At 39.1% G+C, this 16,932-nt stretch overlaps 1 protein-coding gene across 1 annotated transcript; it reads left to right on the top strand.

Annotated features, from left to right (window-relative positions):
- Positions 1-3,946: 3,946 nt before the first annotated feature.
- On the top strand, positions 3,947-9,134 carry psmd14 (proteasome 26S subunit, non-ATPase 14). The gene is made up of 11 exons (XM_028577976.1): positions 3,947-4,066; positions 4,993-5,048; positions 5,587-5,658; positions 5,782-5,901; positions 6,097-6,167; positions 6,382-6,532; positions 6,663-6,770; positions 7,714-7,788; positions 7,874-7,999; positions 8,569-8,631; positions 8,953-9,134. The coding sequence occupies exons 2-11, from the start codon at positions 5,001-5,003 to the stop codon at positions 9,049-9,051; spliced, it is 933 nt and encodes a 310-aa protein (XP_028433777.1). The 5' UTR covers positions 3,947-4,066; positions 4,993-5,000; the 3' UTR covers positions 9,052-9,134.
- Positions 9,135-16,932: the final 7,798 nt, after the last annotated feature.

Below are 16,932 nucleotides of genomic sequence, written 5' to 3'. Positions count from 1 at the left end.
TTTCCTTACAAAAAGAGCGGATTAATATACAAATAAATATTACCATGCATTAAAAAAAAAACTTAAATCCTATCTTTAATATACTGTATTCTGAAATTAAGCCTGTGTTCTACCCTATATGCTCCATATAGGCCTAGTGCTGTTTGTGACATAAAGGGTTAGGTGGAAGCACATTATTGACTTTTTTCGTGAACTTATAAATCAAGAGAAGCATTCATATTTTCCCTTTTGAGTGCCTTCACAAGATTGGTTTGCTTATATGCTTGTAAAAATGTAAACTAAGCATTTTGCCATATGGCACACAAATAATACACCACTGAAAAAAGAGGAACTATAGCTTTATAGTCAGGTCAGTTGTGTCTAATCCTTTTTTTAGAATTGGTTTCACGATGCAGTGGTACTGCTGTGGTCATCTTTCTACATGATGTCTTGCATTTGACCTGTAAGACCTCTTTAGGTTCATCAGACACGGGCTTAAAGAAAGCTTTTACTTGCACCCAGATGGAGGAACAGCCCCCCTCATTACAGCAGGCCCACCCCCTCAATAGAATCAACCAGGAGTCATTTCAAAACAGCTATATTCTTTACAAATTTGTGTTTTAAGGTCTTTTGCTTGGTAATTCTTCTCATATGTTGAGCCGTGGCTACCACCGAGGACACTGAGTTCTGAATTTCTTTTTTTTGTGTGTGTGTGTGTGTGTGTGTGTGTGGGGTGTTCTTAATCATGGATCTTGGTGCCTGTGCCATGTTTTGACCCTTCTTATAATGTATCAAACTGTGCATAGCTTAATTTTTACGTTAATTAAAAGCTTTTCCTAAATAAAATATAGTCTAAAGGATGGTAGTTTTTTATTTTTTTTTTATTTAGGAAATATCTGATAAAAGATAAAGAAACAAGGCTAAGATTCTGACCAATAATTTGATACCATTTTTCATTTGGCCTACATGATCATTTTTGATGCTACAGACACATTTCAGTTTGTACTCTCAGAATGTATTCAATACACAGTCCTATAAAGACCCTGTTTCTCTTCACCACATAGTATGGGAACAGTGATTTAAAATACTGTCAAGTCATACTGGAGTTTCTAGAAAATACTTGGACCTAGATGTAAAAGGAAAATTTTAAACTGTTAGAAATTAGAAATAACATATATAAATCTGAATAAGAATTAGAATTAGGTTTATTTCCCAGTAGGTTTTCACATTAATAGATGATCTTTCCAAAGTTAAAGCTACTCAAGAGAAAAGCTGTTTATTAATGTTGTGTAGACATTCATCTCAATAAAAATGTCCTAATATGCCTTTTAAACTTTTGTGTTGTAAGTATTTGACCAATATCACAAGTCATTATTCATGCAATAGCCACTGGGAAACAGATACAATTCAGTGTGTTGTGATAGGTACAGGTAATTTATTTATAAGAAAGTGGACAGTCATTAGTATGATTTCTTTAGAAGTTTTGGGGGATTTTTGCCTTTATTTAAAAGTGGACAGCACAGAGATGACAGGAAATGATAGGACAGAGGGGGGATGATGTTCAACAAATGTACCCAGCCAGGGTCAAACCACAGACTTTGCATCACACAGTATGGTTATGTGTCTAAAACACTATACACAATTATTTTTATGTCTATTCAGACAGCTAAAGTGAACACATTGGTAAAGATGCAACAGAGAAACATACAGCTACACAGGCACATATGTGGCCTCAGAGATGTTGGACTTCTTGGTCTATGTACACATTTGCCTTTCACTTTTATCTAAACTCCTTTTATATTCACATACAAACACTAGAGCACAAAGCAGTGCTTACCACAAGCAGCCATCCTGCTGGAGATTTATATAGCAAAGCTAAATCCAAATCCCATCAGAGTGCAGAGAAGCTCTTAAAGCGTCATATTTCTCTCCCTTATTTCCTCTGCTGGTAGGATTAAGGTTTCGTGCTGGTGTCGTGTTACAAGCTACTTCTGATGTTCCTTGAAAAGTCCAATCATTCCTATCTGAATAATCAGCTGCAGTGGCTTTTGTATAGATGATTTCCTGTGCTTGTTGTCACCCAGTTTGTATTGATTGATAAACCCATTAGATGGAATGTATGTAAGCCCTTTTGGTGACAGATGAAATTTTATGTATAATTTAAGTGTAAATGAATTATATTTCACAAATGAAATCTGTGTACAGTGAATCTTTATTCTTTGAAAATAAATCAAATAGCCAATTGATCTGTAACCTTTAGCTCAGTATATCCATCCATTGTTTGTTGTTTGTTGGTGATTTTTTTAAAAGCTTTCTCTCTGTTGGGAGCAAAAAATAAAAGTAGGTCTCAAATTGAACCTCTGGGAGGCCGTCAACCAATCACAGGCAGAGCTGACTTCAATGAGTTAACCCGGTCAGCAATAATGATTCAGCAAACAATAAACTCGCTCAACTTCAGTGGGAAAAATAATGACAGTTTGTTTCCTGTATTGTCCCCCATATTGTCTTGACTCTGATCAAGTCATTGCTTACATCAGATCCTTTATTGGTGGATGTAGCTGCTAAAGTGTAATTATAGAAGACTGCATTCATACTATATTTATTATTACATACTATACGTATTGAATTTAGAGACTACATTAATACTTTATGCCTTGCTGATGTAGGTTAACTCAGTCTGGATCTTAAAAGCCTTAGAAACAAGTTAAGCCCATCACAAGGAAGAACATCCTGGTTACGACTGAGGGTAGTAAGAGGTCCTGTGGGTGTGGAGAGGGAGGGCCCGAGGAATGTGGATCATTATCTGCCCCTTCCTTGTCCACTGAGGAATGAGGGAATTTGAAATTCTCGTTGACGTCCTGTCTGGCCAGGCGGTGTGGTAAACAGTAAGACTACTGGGTGAGATTTTATGAGATGTTCTAGTGGTTTGGCTCAGAGTTTGTTGGTCCTCAGGGAATAATGAAATGCTTGCATGTTGAAATATGAGAAACCACACAAACATCACAGCCGTTTTCATTCTTTTTTAGTATTGAAAGAGAGATGCTGTATATTATATCAGTGCTCTTTTAAAAAAATTATTTAGCAAGATGACGAGGCAAGATCAGGATGCATCTTTACTTTAAATTTAGTTTGAAAATATATTACTAACTGCCTCAAGATTTACACTTAAATATCCCAATTACAGGTAATGTTTTACCACCAGTCTCCTTAACAATCCATTAGCACACTTAATTTCAAAATAAAAGCATACTATATGTAGCTACTGTATATATATGTTTTCACTATAAGTAAATGAACAACCCTAAACCCAACATAAGCAAGCAACAACAAGAGAAACACAGAATTTTTAAATTTCCAGATTTAAAAAATGAATAAATATCAATATAACATGTTATCAGAAGACTAAACAGCACAGACTGTTGATAAGGTAACAATATTGCATTCAGTTTTCTAACATATAACTTCTTATAAATCCTCATCCATTTAAAAAGTTCCTAATACCAAAACTGAAGAAGTAACACAGAACCAGTGACATGGATAAGATAAGATAGAACTTTATTTATCCATCATATTATTGTTGTGCAGCAGTTGCAGTACGACGTAGGAAAGAGTAGCTAGTGCAAATAAAACAAAATATAAACAATAAAGATTATCAATAAGGTGCAAAAAAACAAATATACACAATGCCAGAAATGTAAATAGGTCATATAGCCTAATGGGTTATAATACATTACGTACGTAGTTAATCATTCTTCTCATCAATTTAAAAAATAATTTGGAAATTGTGGAAGCTTTTGGTATTATTTCACTGGAAATAAGACATAGCATACTAGATATCAAACGGTTATAAACGTATGCAGTAATCAGTTAAGGCAAGTGATAGAATAAAATGTGTTAACTGTGGCGCCCCCTTGTGTCTTAATTGTAATATTGCCAGTCGGGCGACAAAAATACACGTCATCAGTGCGACGGAAGCAGTTTCTCTAAAAAAAAGACAATTCGGGCTGATTCATTGTAGCCAGTTGGTTTGACGCGACTGGACACAGAAATACAGACTTTTCTAAAGACCCGAAACATTTAACAACAAGTAAGTAAACTTACATATTTAACACAGTCAGTACGTTTCATAAAACACGGTGAGACGGGATCGTTGTTAATAATGTGTGGCTGTTTTTCTTGTGCGAAATGAGAGAGGCTAAGCATGAGATGCTAACAGCAAGCTAACGCTTTTAGTAACGTTGAATGTTAATGAACCGAGCGATTTATTGTCATATTTATGCTAGCTAAATCCCCTGTTGATTTTTGTTGACAACAAAAAAATAAATAAATGATCATTTCAATCAAATATAAATTCGTTATTGTCCTTCTCTGCGAGACTATGGGTAAATTAGCTAACTGAAGCCAACTTACCATAACGTTATAACGTTAACGCTAATAACATCCATGAAGTCAACACCCTCAGGCCATAAGATTCCCAATATGCTCAATAATTTCAACACATTTTTTGACAGGTCGACTTCTTTGTTAACCAGTATTATATATGATATATAAACCCAAAGCTGATGTACTGATGTAATGACGTTGTACTACCGGTATTTATTATGTAACTTTATGCTAACGTTACCCTTACTAGTTGGAGAGAGGAGCCTATTCTGTCTTCACACCTGTCAAATTCACCTACAGAGAGAAATCTAAGCACATAGGCTACCCATACAGACACAATCTTAAGATCTCATTGCTACATACTCAGTCAATTGTTATCCTTAAGGACAGTGATTGATCTATTGCACATTCATTGAGCAAAATGGTCTGAAAAGTAGGGTGTGTTACATTTAAAAAGAAAAACACCTATTCACCCTTACTTGTGTCATATGTATTTTGAAATAATTGTACTGAATTTGTCTGAAAATGCTCTTTGAATTATTTATATTTTTTCCTATAATGAACTGTTACGTATAGCTGTCTAGCTATATAGTTCAAGGCAAGCTAATGACTATTGTGTTTGCTCGTCAGATCTTGCTATGGACCGGCTGCTGAGGCTCGGTGGAGGAATGCCAGGGCTTGGCCAGGTAACACAAAGTTTGAATTGTTTATTTATGAACATAAACAAAATTTTCTAATGGTTTTTAGCAGAACTACGGCCAGAAATGAAAGTTCCTAACCTTATTCTCACCAGAACCACAGCTATTTAACCTTAACCAAACCATTTTCATCTTTTATATCCTAAAATTACATTTAAACTTTAATGTATTAATGCTATACATTTAAAATGATCCAATATAATGAAAAAAAGGTGGGCAAACAAGAACCTTCTGCCCATAACACAGGTGGGATCCGTGATTGCATCAATAATGTGTGTCTCAGGGATGAGACCATGGTCACTTTACTTGAGTCCCAAAGTAGTCTCACACCTTGACACACACATCTCATGTCAAGCACAGAGTCTTAATGTAGTGTACCACAGGATTAAAGGATACAAAGTTATTACCCATTATATATTACATGCATTTCAATTCTAAACAATAGTCAGATTGTTGTGATTAACCTGAGTAACTACTATGTTTGAAAGGCCTGAACTGATAAATAAACTCTACTTTGACTCCTCAGGGCCCCCCAACAGATGCACCTGCTGTGGACACAGCAGAGCAGGTTTACATCTCCTCTCTGGCCCTGCTCAAGGTAATCCCACAACATCTGCGCTAAATATTTTTTTGTTATAGTGCTATGTTGTGTATGTGCTATAATTTTTTAAAATTAATAACATTTTTGTGAATTCTCTCCCTCGTGTTTTCCCTTCATTAGATGTTGAAGCACGGGCGTGCTGGTGTACCAATGGAGGTTATGGGATTGATGCTGGGAGAATTTGTTGATGACTACACAGTGCGAGTGATTGATGTGTTTGCCATGCCCCAGTCTGGAACAGTATGTATTTTCATCAATAACAAGATGATTCCCCCTATAACATAATTAATAAAGCTAACCTGTTCTTGTTGTGATGTGTAGTTGGGTAGTAAATGCTTTGTATCTATGCTGAATTTTCCAATATTACAAGAAAGTGCATAGTGCTAATTTATGTTTTAGCTCTTGATTACGAAATGAATATGTTCTAACTTACAGGGTGTGAGTGTTGAAGCAGTGGACCCTGTGTTCCAGGCCAAGATGCTGGACATGCTGAAGCAGACCGGCAGGTAAAACGCATATCTGCAGACGCAATATTTAGAATTTTTATTTTTTACCTATTTTGAACAAGTTGACTAACAACTTAAGTGTAAATACAGGGCTTAGTAGTTTTAAGAAACCTCACTTTGATGTTGAACAACACATTTCTCTGTAAAATTTAGACTTTTTGGGGGGGATTCTTTCTAAACATGTATGCTGTCTTCCACCCATGTTGCTCATCAGACCAGAGATGGTGGTTGGGTGGTACCACAGTCACCCTGGCTTTGGCTGTTGGTTGTCTGGCGTGGACATCAACACACAGCAGAGCTTCGAGGCCCTGTCGGAGCGAGCCGTCGCAGTGGTGGTGGACCCCATTCAGAGTGTCAAAGGAAAGGTAAAAATGTGTGCCTGCTGCAAAAGAACCTGGTTACTCAGTAGCTTCCATTTTACATGCATCCTACAAGATTTAAAAATCACCTACTACTCAGTAAACCTGCTCCATGTGTTTTCCCTGTCTTCTACAGGTCGTCATCGACGCCTTCAGATTGATCAATGCCAACATGATGGTGTTGGGTCATGAACCAAGACAAACCACATCCAACCTGGGTCATCTGAACAAGCCCTCAATCCAGGTAACGCATTGTGCATTGCCATCGGCTCCGTTAATTTCTTCTAAAGGCTCTGACACACCAACCCGACGGCAGACTGTTGGCAGAAAAGGCAGTCGGACTGATCATTCGGCTCCCGTCTCCCCAAGTCGTTCCAAAAAGTGCCTCGGAACACACCGAAGCGAGGCCGACTTCGCTGTTACGTCTCTGTAACAGCAGGCGGCGCTAATCTGTATTGTCGCCCAAAAAATGAAAACCAGAAATGATGGAACATCTCTCTAGACCTAGTAAACACAGAGCACGCTGTCGTCAGTCATTTTATCTTCATCAGAGAGTGTTGATAGTAGTCAAAAAGGATTGTTGTTGTCATTACTCGCTGAACGGAAGAAAATCCGATGGCTAGTAATAAGAAGATACTGGCGTTGTCAGCTCTTGGGCTTCTTCTTGTGGAAGAAGCACTGAGTTGCTGGTCAAGGGCTAGCGCTCCACCAATCAGATTGGTCATTGAGTCCGACTGCCCACTGGGCGATTCAAGTCAAATCAGCCAAAATGAACGCCGACGGCTCCTCCTACTGACGACGGCACGGAACACACCGAACAGACTCGAGTCACCGACCTCGCCAGACTGTCCTACGGCCGATAATCGGGTTGGTGTGTCAGAGCCTTAAAATGCTTCACACCTCTGAACGATACTTGTTTCCTCATGAAGATGAACAAAGTTTCAACCATTGATGCTCTGATTAGCATCGCATCAGCAATCCTCTTGTTATAATGAGAGATAATTCACACTTGGCTTAGTATCAGACCACTCTAATGCGATGCTGTGTTACTGCCAATGATCCAAGCAGGATTGAATCACAATAAAGTAGTGGAATATTAATTCCAATGTTTGGGATTTTTCTCTCTGCACCTAGAGGTTATGCGTGTTACTTGATATATTTACCTTTTAGGTTTCTCATGTTTTCAGGCTCTGATTCATGGCCTTAACAGACACTACTACTCCATCACCATCAATTACAGGAAAAACGAGCTGGAGCAGAAGGTTTGAGAATACACCTATCACAGCATGATTTATTTTGGGTGTTTTTAAATAGAAAGTGAGAAACGTAACTCTTGTTGTTCTTCAGATGCTGTTAAACCTGCATAAGAAGAGCTGGATGGAGGGCCTGACCCTGCAGGACTACAGCGAGCACTGCAAACTCAATGAGACCATCGTCAAGGAGATGCTGGAGCTGGCCAAGAACTACAATAAGGTACACCTTTTGAGACCTCGTCCAGCAATCTTAAATTCTCTGGAAAAGCACATTTTACTGAACTTATTATAGGCAGCACAGAAGGGAACAACTTTTGTAGTGTGCACTATTTCATGATTATTGTTCATTTGATTAAAAATGTTTACATACATTTTAATAACCTTTTTACAATAATGTATTTTGTCAGTATTGACTTTTAAAAAACTCTTAATACAGAGATGAAAGACTCTGTTAATACAGAGAATAAAGGACAGTTTTGTAACCAACAATATCACTGATCTATCAGTTAATTCAACTGTTGACTCCGGTGCAGCAGTCGGAGGATCGGTGAGCTGCTTTCTGCTGTTCAGCTGGTCACGATTCCACCCTCTTTTGATACTCGTAGACACCCTTCGTACTAATGCTGCTGCTTAACTGGTGCGGACACGCACTATATTTTCCTTAGATGGGATTTTTAGGGTCTTGTGAGGCAGAGAAAATGTGGCAAAAAGCATTATATATATATGGACGCATGGCATGCTCCTGGTGTGCTCCTCCGCAATATTAAGACACTGTCGTGTTTCGTTCAGGCTGTTGAAGAGGAGGACAAAATGACCCCAGAGCAGCTGGCAATCAAGAATGTTGGTAAACAGGTAAGGACAAAATTTCAAAGCTTCAGATAATAAAACATTTATTTTACATCTCATTCTTTTTGTAATATGACAAATTATTACATCAGGGTCAGTGTTTGTTGATTAGAGGTAAAGAGGCCAATTAAAGAGTACAGTGTACTGTACATGTCAGTTCAGGCAGAGACTTTATGAAAGCAGAGATCGAGTTGCTTTGTCATTAAAGTTTCCAGAAGTTTGTTGAAAGAGAGACTTGTCAAAACCAAAATTGTATGTGTTTTTAAAAAAAACTTTTATCACAAATCACATCTCATTGTTTGTCCTAATTGTCTGTCTCTCTTACAGGATCCCAAGAGGCACTTGGAGGAGCACGTAGATGTTTTAATGACATCCAACATTGTTCAGTGCCTAGCTGCCATGTTGGATACTGTTGTTTTCCAGTAACGGGCCTGTGTGTATAAGTGTTAATATTGCAACCCTTGTTTTCTTTTATATAAAATAAATGTATGTACGGAATGAAGACATTTGCACAGGCAGTACCTTATTTTATTATCCAAGCAGTAAGTGACCATATCTTTTTCTCTTTGAATCATATCTTTTCTACATTTTGTATTTTATTTGTTTTCCTTTTTATATTTTCGACAAATGCATCATTAACAGATGCCAGTTTGATTACACAAGTTATCTAGTGTTGTCTGGATGCATCCACGATTATTATTATTTAATTATTAAGGGGAAAACAACCTTGTTTGGTTTTTTGTACTCCTTGATTCTAAATGAAATAATTTAGGGCAATTTATTTAGAGGTGGAATAAAACGCTGCATCAGAGAAGCCTCTTGGTATAATAAAATAATAAAATGTGACACCCATCCTTACCACTTGGTGGTGCAAGAGTTGCAAGTTATATAAAGTTGTGATGAAGATGGAAAACATCAAATCACCGTAACGGTTTTCATTGTGCGACAGGCTTGTTTTTCATTTGAAGGTGATGCCCCTTGAAGATTTTATACAACCTTTAGTCAAGAGCTTAAACATCATAAACTGAATTAACAGACAGCATTATTTGACAGTTTTGTGGCGTAACAGTTAGAAAGGCATATTTCAAGCAACACTTTGGCTGATTCCTTCACCAAAATATAAAACCACAAACATAATATCCTCTCTGTCCAGTTTAAAGTCTTATTGCTCCACTTTGAAACTGCTGTTCAATGACCCACTGTGTGCTTTTTACCGTTGCTGGCTGTGTCTCAATACCAAAGTATGTCTCATCCTCTTATTTGTCACGTAGGCACAAAGTTATTTATGATGATTACATTTTTCCCTGAAGAAAAGAAGCTGATCAGCTGCAGTGAACTCTCCTTTTTTTCAGTGTAGTTATGCTTAAGTTTGCATCTCTACAGAAGTGAGTAATAATCAGCAGTGAGGACATTAACCACACACAGAATATATATTCCTTACATCTGGGGTTTGATATGGACAGAAGGTCTTGCATATAGCTTGATTGAGAAGGACACCTCTCAGCTGATACTAGCATCCAAAAGAGCATTTACAGGTCATCATCATCAACAGTTTATCCAACGGAGCGTTTTTTTCTGAGTGGCGTCATGTTATCATAGCGAGAGCTGGGCCTTAACAGCCACCATCCCTCTTAGTTCATTACAGTTTGAAGGAAAATAAATTCTCCATAATGGGTTCACAGGATCCCAGCCAGAGATGCAGCTCAAATTGCAGTAACTCGAGTGATAGCAGAGAACATGGAACATGTGGTGTTTCTCCTCCCTGTCTACTATATACTAACTAGACCGAGCGTTATGGCAGATGTAGTCCCACTGTGATTCATTTGATCTAAAGGGTCTTCAGGTTACATCATTTAAAAAAAAAAAAAAAAAAAAAAAATCTTTGCAACCCACGCTGTAGGAAATTGTCTTTCTCTCTGAGCACACTCGGAAAAATGTGAAAATGTAGGGCTGTGAAGTGAAACGCCTTTCCTGTGAGGCATGGGGGAATGACAGCGGGCCACCCCAAGTCCAGTTTTTAAAATCAATCAAAACTGTTTTCTAAAGAGGAATTCTGTGAAAAGTTTAGGGTAAGGCTCATGTTAAAGATTGATAATGACTCAATGTGATCGTTTCTACTGCTTTGTATACATTTTAAAATATCAGTAATGCAATGCAAAAGTACTCAATGCAATCAATTTAATAAGTAACAACACAAGTATTATCAGACAAATTTAATTATGTATCAAAAGTATAAATATTTATTATGCAGAATGGCCCCTGTTACAGTATTAGTTATGTTGTGACATTGGGTTGTTTTAACTGAGAATGGTAATGTAGCTGGTTGAAGTGGAGCTTTTTTATGTAAAATGTTAATCTGCAAAGTAACTATTGACTATAGCTGTGAATTAAATCTAGTCAATCTAAAGCACTATTACCCTCTTGAATCTAGTGTAGTAAAAGTATATGCAAATAGTGATGTACAGGTACTTATACATGGTCTTATTCCACTCCTCCTTCGCTGTCACTGAAGAATCTACCAATATGCAAATATATATTATTAATATATATTTTTTAAGGGGATTTTTTTGGGCTAAGTGTGATAGTGGATAGACAGGAAAGGGGGTAAAGTATATTGAAAAGTCCATTCTCAGTGTTTGTGCACTAGAAGTTTCAAGTTTTTGCATCACACTTGTGTGAGTTACATAGTCGACCACAATTGGCTTCAAAACTAGTTGTCACCAAATCATGCTTGTATGTAGATGCCTTAAATTCAGATTTGAGGTTAGCACAGAGAAACTTTCCCCCTTTAGCAGATGAATGTGAAAACAGCCTCCTAGTGTCAAACTCGGCACATAAATCATGAATACAGTTTCATGTATGTGAAGCTATATTTGTTGGTTTTAGTGTGCAAGTTACAGTGCTGATGTCCTTGCAGTTAAGGTGGATGAAAAGGCAAATAAAAGGGTTACATAAAAATAGTGATCTTCAGTGATAGCATTGCAACAAAGGATGTTTTGGAGCTTACTTCTAAAAACCAGAAAGCTCTGAAGGGCAATATAAAGCCTGTCTGTATGTACACAGACAAGTTTGTGTTCTCATTTGTCACAATTGTGTTTATAGTGCTGAATCATCATATAAGTATTTTTTATTCCGGGCATCTGAAATCATGGAGACATTTTCAGACATTGTCTATCCTGTTAAAAACGTCAGGATGTGTCTCACTGAGATTACAGACTCAGATGAAACTAGCATGGGTCCTGCATAGAAGCCGTGGGCTTTGGGACAACAACAACAAAACAATGTTATCTTTCTGGGGCCGAGATAAGAGACTTCCCCTCAGTAAACTTCAGTGCAGCACACAAGTCTGAGCTAGCTTTTTTTGTGCTGGGTCTCTTTCTGAAAGCAGGATAACATAAGCCTCAACTATGCTTTCTTCTCCTTAGATGAAGCTGAAAGTTTGCTGCCACTCTATGGTTGTAATCTTGATCCTTTGGGGTTTCAATTTAATTTAATTTATATTATCAAATCATAACAAGAATTATCTCAAGACACTTTACAGATAGAGTAGGTCTAGACCACACACTATAATATACAAAGACCCAACAATTCCAGTAATTTCCCCAAGAGCAAGCATTTAGTGTGACAGTGGTGAGGAAAAACTCCCTTTTAAGGAGAAACCTCGGACGGACCCAGGCTCTTGGTAGGGTGGTGTCTGACGATGCCGTTTGGGGGTGTGATGAACAGGGGCAAAAACAGTCACAATAAAGATAATGGATCAGTGACTAGAAATAGTAGTTGTAGTAGTTCATGGCATAGCAGGGCGTAGCAGGACGTAGCAGGGCACAGCAGGGCGTGGCAGGGTGTAACAGGACGTAGCAGGGCACTGCAGGGCGTAGTAGGATGTAGCAGGGCACTGCAGGGCGTAGCAGGGTGTAACTGGACGTAGCAGGGCACTGCAGAGCATAGCAGGGCGTAGTAGGATGTAGCAGGGCACTGCAGGGCGTAGCAGGGTGTAACTGGACGTAGCAGGGCACTGCAGAGCATAGCAGGGCGTAGTAGGATGTAGCAGGGCACTGCAGGGCGTAGGAGGGTGTAACTGGACGTAGCAGGGCACTGCAGAGCATAGCAGGACGTAGTAGGATGTAGCAGGGCACAGCAGGGCGTAGTAGGACGTAGCAGGGCACAGCAGAGCATAGCATGGTGTAGCAGGACGTAGCAGTGCACTGCAGGGTGTTACAGGACGTAGCAGGGCGTAGCAGGATGTAGCAGGGTGTAACAGGGTATAGGCACGGCGACAGCTGTAATCATGATTTAGGTGCCACCCTAATCCAAGGAAACATGCTGGGCGAAAAAAAACATAAGGACTCCGGGGAATAAGCCCCCCCAGTGCTAGGTTAGTAACAAGCATTTCTGGGACATGGATGGACACAGATGGAAAGAGAGAGGAGAGAGAAGCTCAGTGTGTCAAAGGAAGCATAGTTAAGAGAGACAGGTTAAGGAGAGGAGCTAGAACTCTCCCCCGCCGGATCGGGCTGTACTGGCGTCTGCAGACACACACCCTCCCCCGCCGATCTGGTTGAACGCTGCAACTCCTCACTCCCTAACTATAAACTTTATCGAAGAGGAGAGTTTTAAGTTTGACAGAAGACTCACTAATGTTTAGGTCTTGGTCTGACATATTTCGTCCACCTGTCCAAATCTACCAGTCTTTGGTCCTACTCATTGCATGGAGGCCCAAAGGAGAACCAACTCATCTCATCCTCCTCCTTTTGTAGCATGTGAGTGTTTTGATCCCTGCTTTCCTCTAGTGGTAAACCACTTCCAAGCAGATGAGTTAAAGAGGGAGGCTGTAAACAAGAAAGGGGCTTTAATAAATGCTGGTGCTGTTTGGTGTGGTTTAAGAGGACAGATCACTCCCATGGGGCCACGGCCAAGTACGCAACACTGCCCCGCCTCAGTGGACGGGAGCCATCGGATGACAGAGTTGAGGTTTTCTATGTGCGTGCTCTAACAGATGAACAGTTAATAGTGTCATAGCCAGTGAACAAGTACAGAATGAAAAATGCAGATGAGCTAAATCTTCTTTGTTGTTGAGTCAGTGTTGTGAAATGAGGCGAGGTGGTACAGTGAGCTTTCAAATCCCAAATGGTCAGTTTGAGATCCTTCCGTTACTTAAATTTCAAAGTTCATTCTGGAGCTTGAAAGCAGCTGTTGACAAAACAACCTCCCTTTACGGTTCATTTATAAGCTGTTCTGGAGCTTTCCATCATATCACACGATCCTTCACCAGCAGATGGTGTTTTTTGATGTTGGTTATTTATGTTGGTTGGCGTTGGTTACTTTGGTCCAGACTGAAACAACTACTGCTCGACAGCAGGTGGTGGTTTGGAATGAAATGTCTCAGCAACTGGTAAATGGATTGGTATCAAATTTGGTGCACACATTCATGCCCGATCAGGATAAATTGTTACTACTTTGGTGATCCTCTGACTTTTCATCTAGTGCCACCATTAGGAAAGATTTTTAATGTGTCCAATATTTTATGAGCAAGTGCCTGCAAAACTTGTGTTTTGTTCTAATTAGCCAATGTTAGCATGCTAGCATGCCTAACTAAGATGGCGAACATGTTTATAAACATTCTACCTGCTTAACATTAGCATGTTAGTATTGTCATTGTTAGAACGCCGACATAAGCATTTATCTAAAAGCACCTATGTGCCTAAGTAGGCTACAACCTCACAGAGCGGCTAACATGGCTGTATGGGAATTTTTACATGTCTACATGTGTGCACATCTGGAGGAGCATCTCTTTGGGGTGATAAACACTCAACCCAGATCTGCTTTCACACAGTCTCCGTGGAGCACTTTCTCCATCCCAACTGTATGTTGTACTGGATGTTTGGGCATTTTAGTGTAACACAATCGGCCAGACAGCTGTGTTATATCATCTTAGAGTCTGACTCCCTTTCCTATCAGTCAGAGTGCCCTTAACCTGATCTTCACTCTCTCAACACATCTGTTTAGCCAAAGAATAAACAGATATGCACTCTCTGCATTAGTTCAGCTCAGAGCTGGAGGGCAAATCATACCTACAGTGTTTTCTCTACCAAATACTAATGTATACAATGTGAAAAAGGGTGCCTCCTACTGTAAGACGGGGCATGACATCTGGGATATGTGGAATGTGGACTGTATTTGTAGTTAGCTCTGAATCAAACTCAGAACTAGACAGAAGACTTGGATCATTGTTTGAGCGATCAGTAATTGTCTGCAGAGCTAGCCAGCCACAGACAACAAAACCCATTTATGAAAGCATAAATGAATAGCAGAGACTGCAAAGTAGTCATGCTGCCTCTAGCATGCCAGTTCAACCGCATTTAACCTTGAGAATACTTGTATGATTTTTGTTTTGGAACAAAATGAGAGTGAAATAAAGGTTCAAAACTTGAAAAGTTTGCATCTAGGTGCTAAACATTCCTAGGAGCTAAATAATTATCCCTCTTACCTCTAGTCAAGTCAAGTGGGTTTTATTGTCATTTCAACCATATACACTGTATATAGTGAAACGAGACGTTTCACCATGGATCAAGTGGTGTTACACATTTATTAATATATGAAAACGACATTTTGTAAAAACAACCTATTAAAACGACATTCGAGACAGGCTACATTTAGTGCACACACATTATAGACTTTACATAAAGTGCAATTACTACTTAAAGTAGAGCATTTAAGACAGACAAGGGACAGGACAGACAACAAAAGACAGGGCATAAGTAGACTTGTAACAGAGCACTGATTGAGGTAGGATATATAGAGTTTTAGCAGCATAAAAAAGGAATCATGTTTAGTTGTTCAACAGTCTGACTGCTTGAGGGAAGCAGCTCTTCCCCATTCTGGAGGTGTGGGCAGTTATACTGCGGTACCTTCTACCTGATGGCAGTAAGGAGAAGAGTTCATGGGACGGGTGTGTTATGTCCTTAACAATGCTTATGGCTTTGCGCAGACAGTGGGTGTTGTAGATGTCAGAGAGGGAGGGAAGAGAGGCCCCAGTGATCTTTTCAGCCGTCCTCACAATCCGCTGCAGGGCCTTTCGTTCTGCAGCAGTGCAGTTACCAAACCACGCTGTGATGGCACTGCTGAGGACACTCTCAATAGTCCCTCTAAGTAAACAAGTTTTGGGAACCTCTGATCTGTATTTAATAAAGCAGTGTAAAGTAACAAAGGACCATTTCCCTGACCAGAGGGTGTAAAAGCCACAGTTCAGAGACAGAGGGTGTGTTGGCCTTATAAAACCAAGTGACAGGCTCTGACCCCCACCCATCAGCACAGCAATGATTCATTCTGTTCTCTGGAGTCAAAGCATGTGCTGCCTCTGTCCTGCTGAGGAGACTCTTCTGTCAGAGTACACCGAAAACAAACAAGGGCGTATTTGTTTAGTTAAATCATCTGTGTGTGCATCTGAACTATGTCACATTTAAGGACTAATTTTGGACTTGTTTAATAATCAATACAATTGGTGTCCTTTTTGTACTTTTTAGCCATATAAAAATGATGTAGCCTATATTCACACACAATTGAGTTAAACTTCTAGATTAAAAATAAAAAAGAGACAATCTCAACTTAAACTTTCGATCGTTCTGGACATTTCGACCGTATCATGTGGTCACCGTGGTCTTCACACCTCGAGTTCAGATTATAATGTCAACTGATGTTTCTCAAAGCTCAAAATCAGTAACTTATTTTGTTGTTGTCTGCTTTGAGTCCATGCATTTAGTTTTCAGTGGTTAGTTTAGTGGTGGTGCCATTCTTTTGTTACATGAGAATCAGAGTTGCATCTTCAAGGTTTAGATAACTTGGGCTTAGGTATTTAGGCCTATTTGTCATGGTTTAGGTTGGGGGAAGTCTTGCATTGCCAGACCTATCTCCACAGTGCTGTGGATAGGTAAACTGGACAACGATAATATAAAAAAGTTTGTATGCAAATACAACACTTTTATGCTGCCAGTTGACAGTTAAGCTGACATTTTGTAGTTTTAGTGAAAGTATTTCAGCCTTTTAATTGGTCTTCTAGTTTACACTTCATAGTCAACTGAACAGGAAGCAACTGTAAGTTGCCATTTCATCCCTCCGTTTTCAAAACAAAATGTTTTCTTGCACAATGAAATTAAATGAAAAGAGTGGATTCTCAAAAAGCCAATTAAAAAGCGGGTTGAGTCTTTGGTGCATTCAAGAAGACTGGTATGTAAAAGCAAAGAGAGATTTGGATTCCAGAAGCAATTCAAAGTGAACACTTTTTGTGAATTGTTATTTTATTAATATGAT

This window comes from Perca flavescens, chromosome 1 (assembly GCF_004354835.1).
Source record: "Perca flavescens isolate YP-PL-M2 chromosome 1, PFLA_1.0, whole genome shotgun sequence".
Taxonomy (NCBI): Eukaryota; Metazoa; Chordata; class Actinopteri; order Perciformes; family Percidae; genus Perca; species Perca flavescens.
The sequence above is the reverse complement of the archived record's forward strand: the minus strand, read 5'-3'. Positions and strand labels throughout refer to the sequence as shown.

Excerpts from the sequence above, each read along its gene's own strand:
- psmd14 (XM_028577976.1), top strand. The coding sequence starts at position 5,001 with ATGGACCGGCTGCTGAGGCTCGGTGGAGGAATGCCAGGGCTTGGCCAG. Across the intron at positions 5,049-5,586 it reads GAATGCCAGGGCTTGGCCAG|GGCCCCCCAACAGATGCACC; the intron begins GTAACACAAAGT and ends TTGACTCCTCAG. Across the intron at positions 7,789-7,873 it reads AAAACGAGCTGGAGCAGAAG|ATGCTGTTAAACCTGCATAA; the intron begins GTTTGAGAATAC and ends GTTGTTCTTCAG.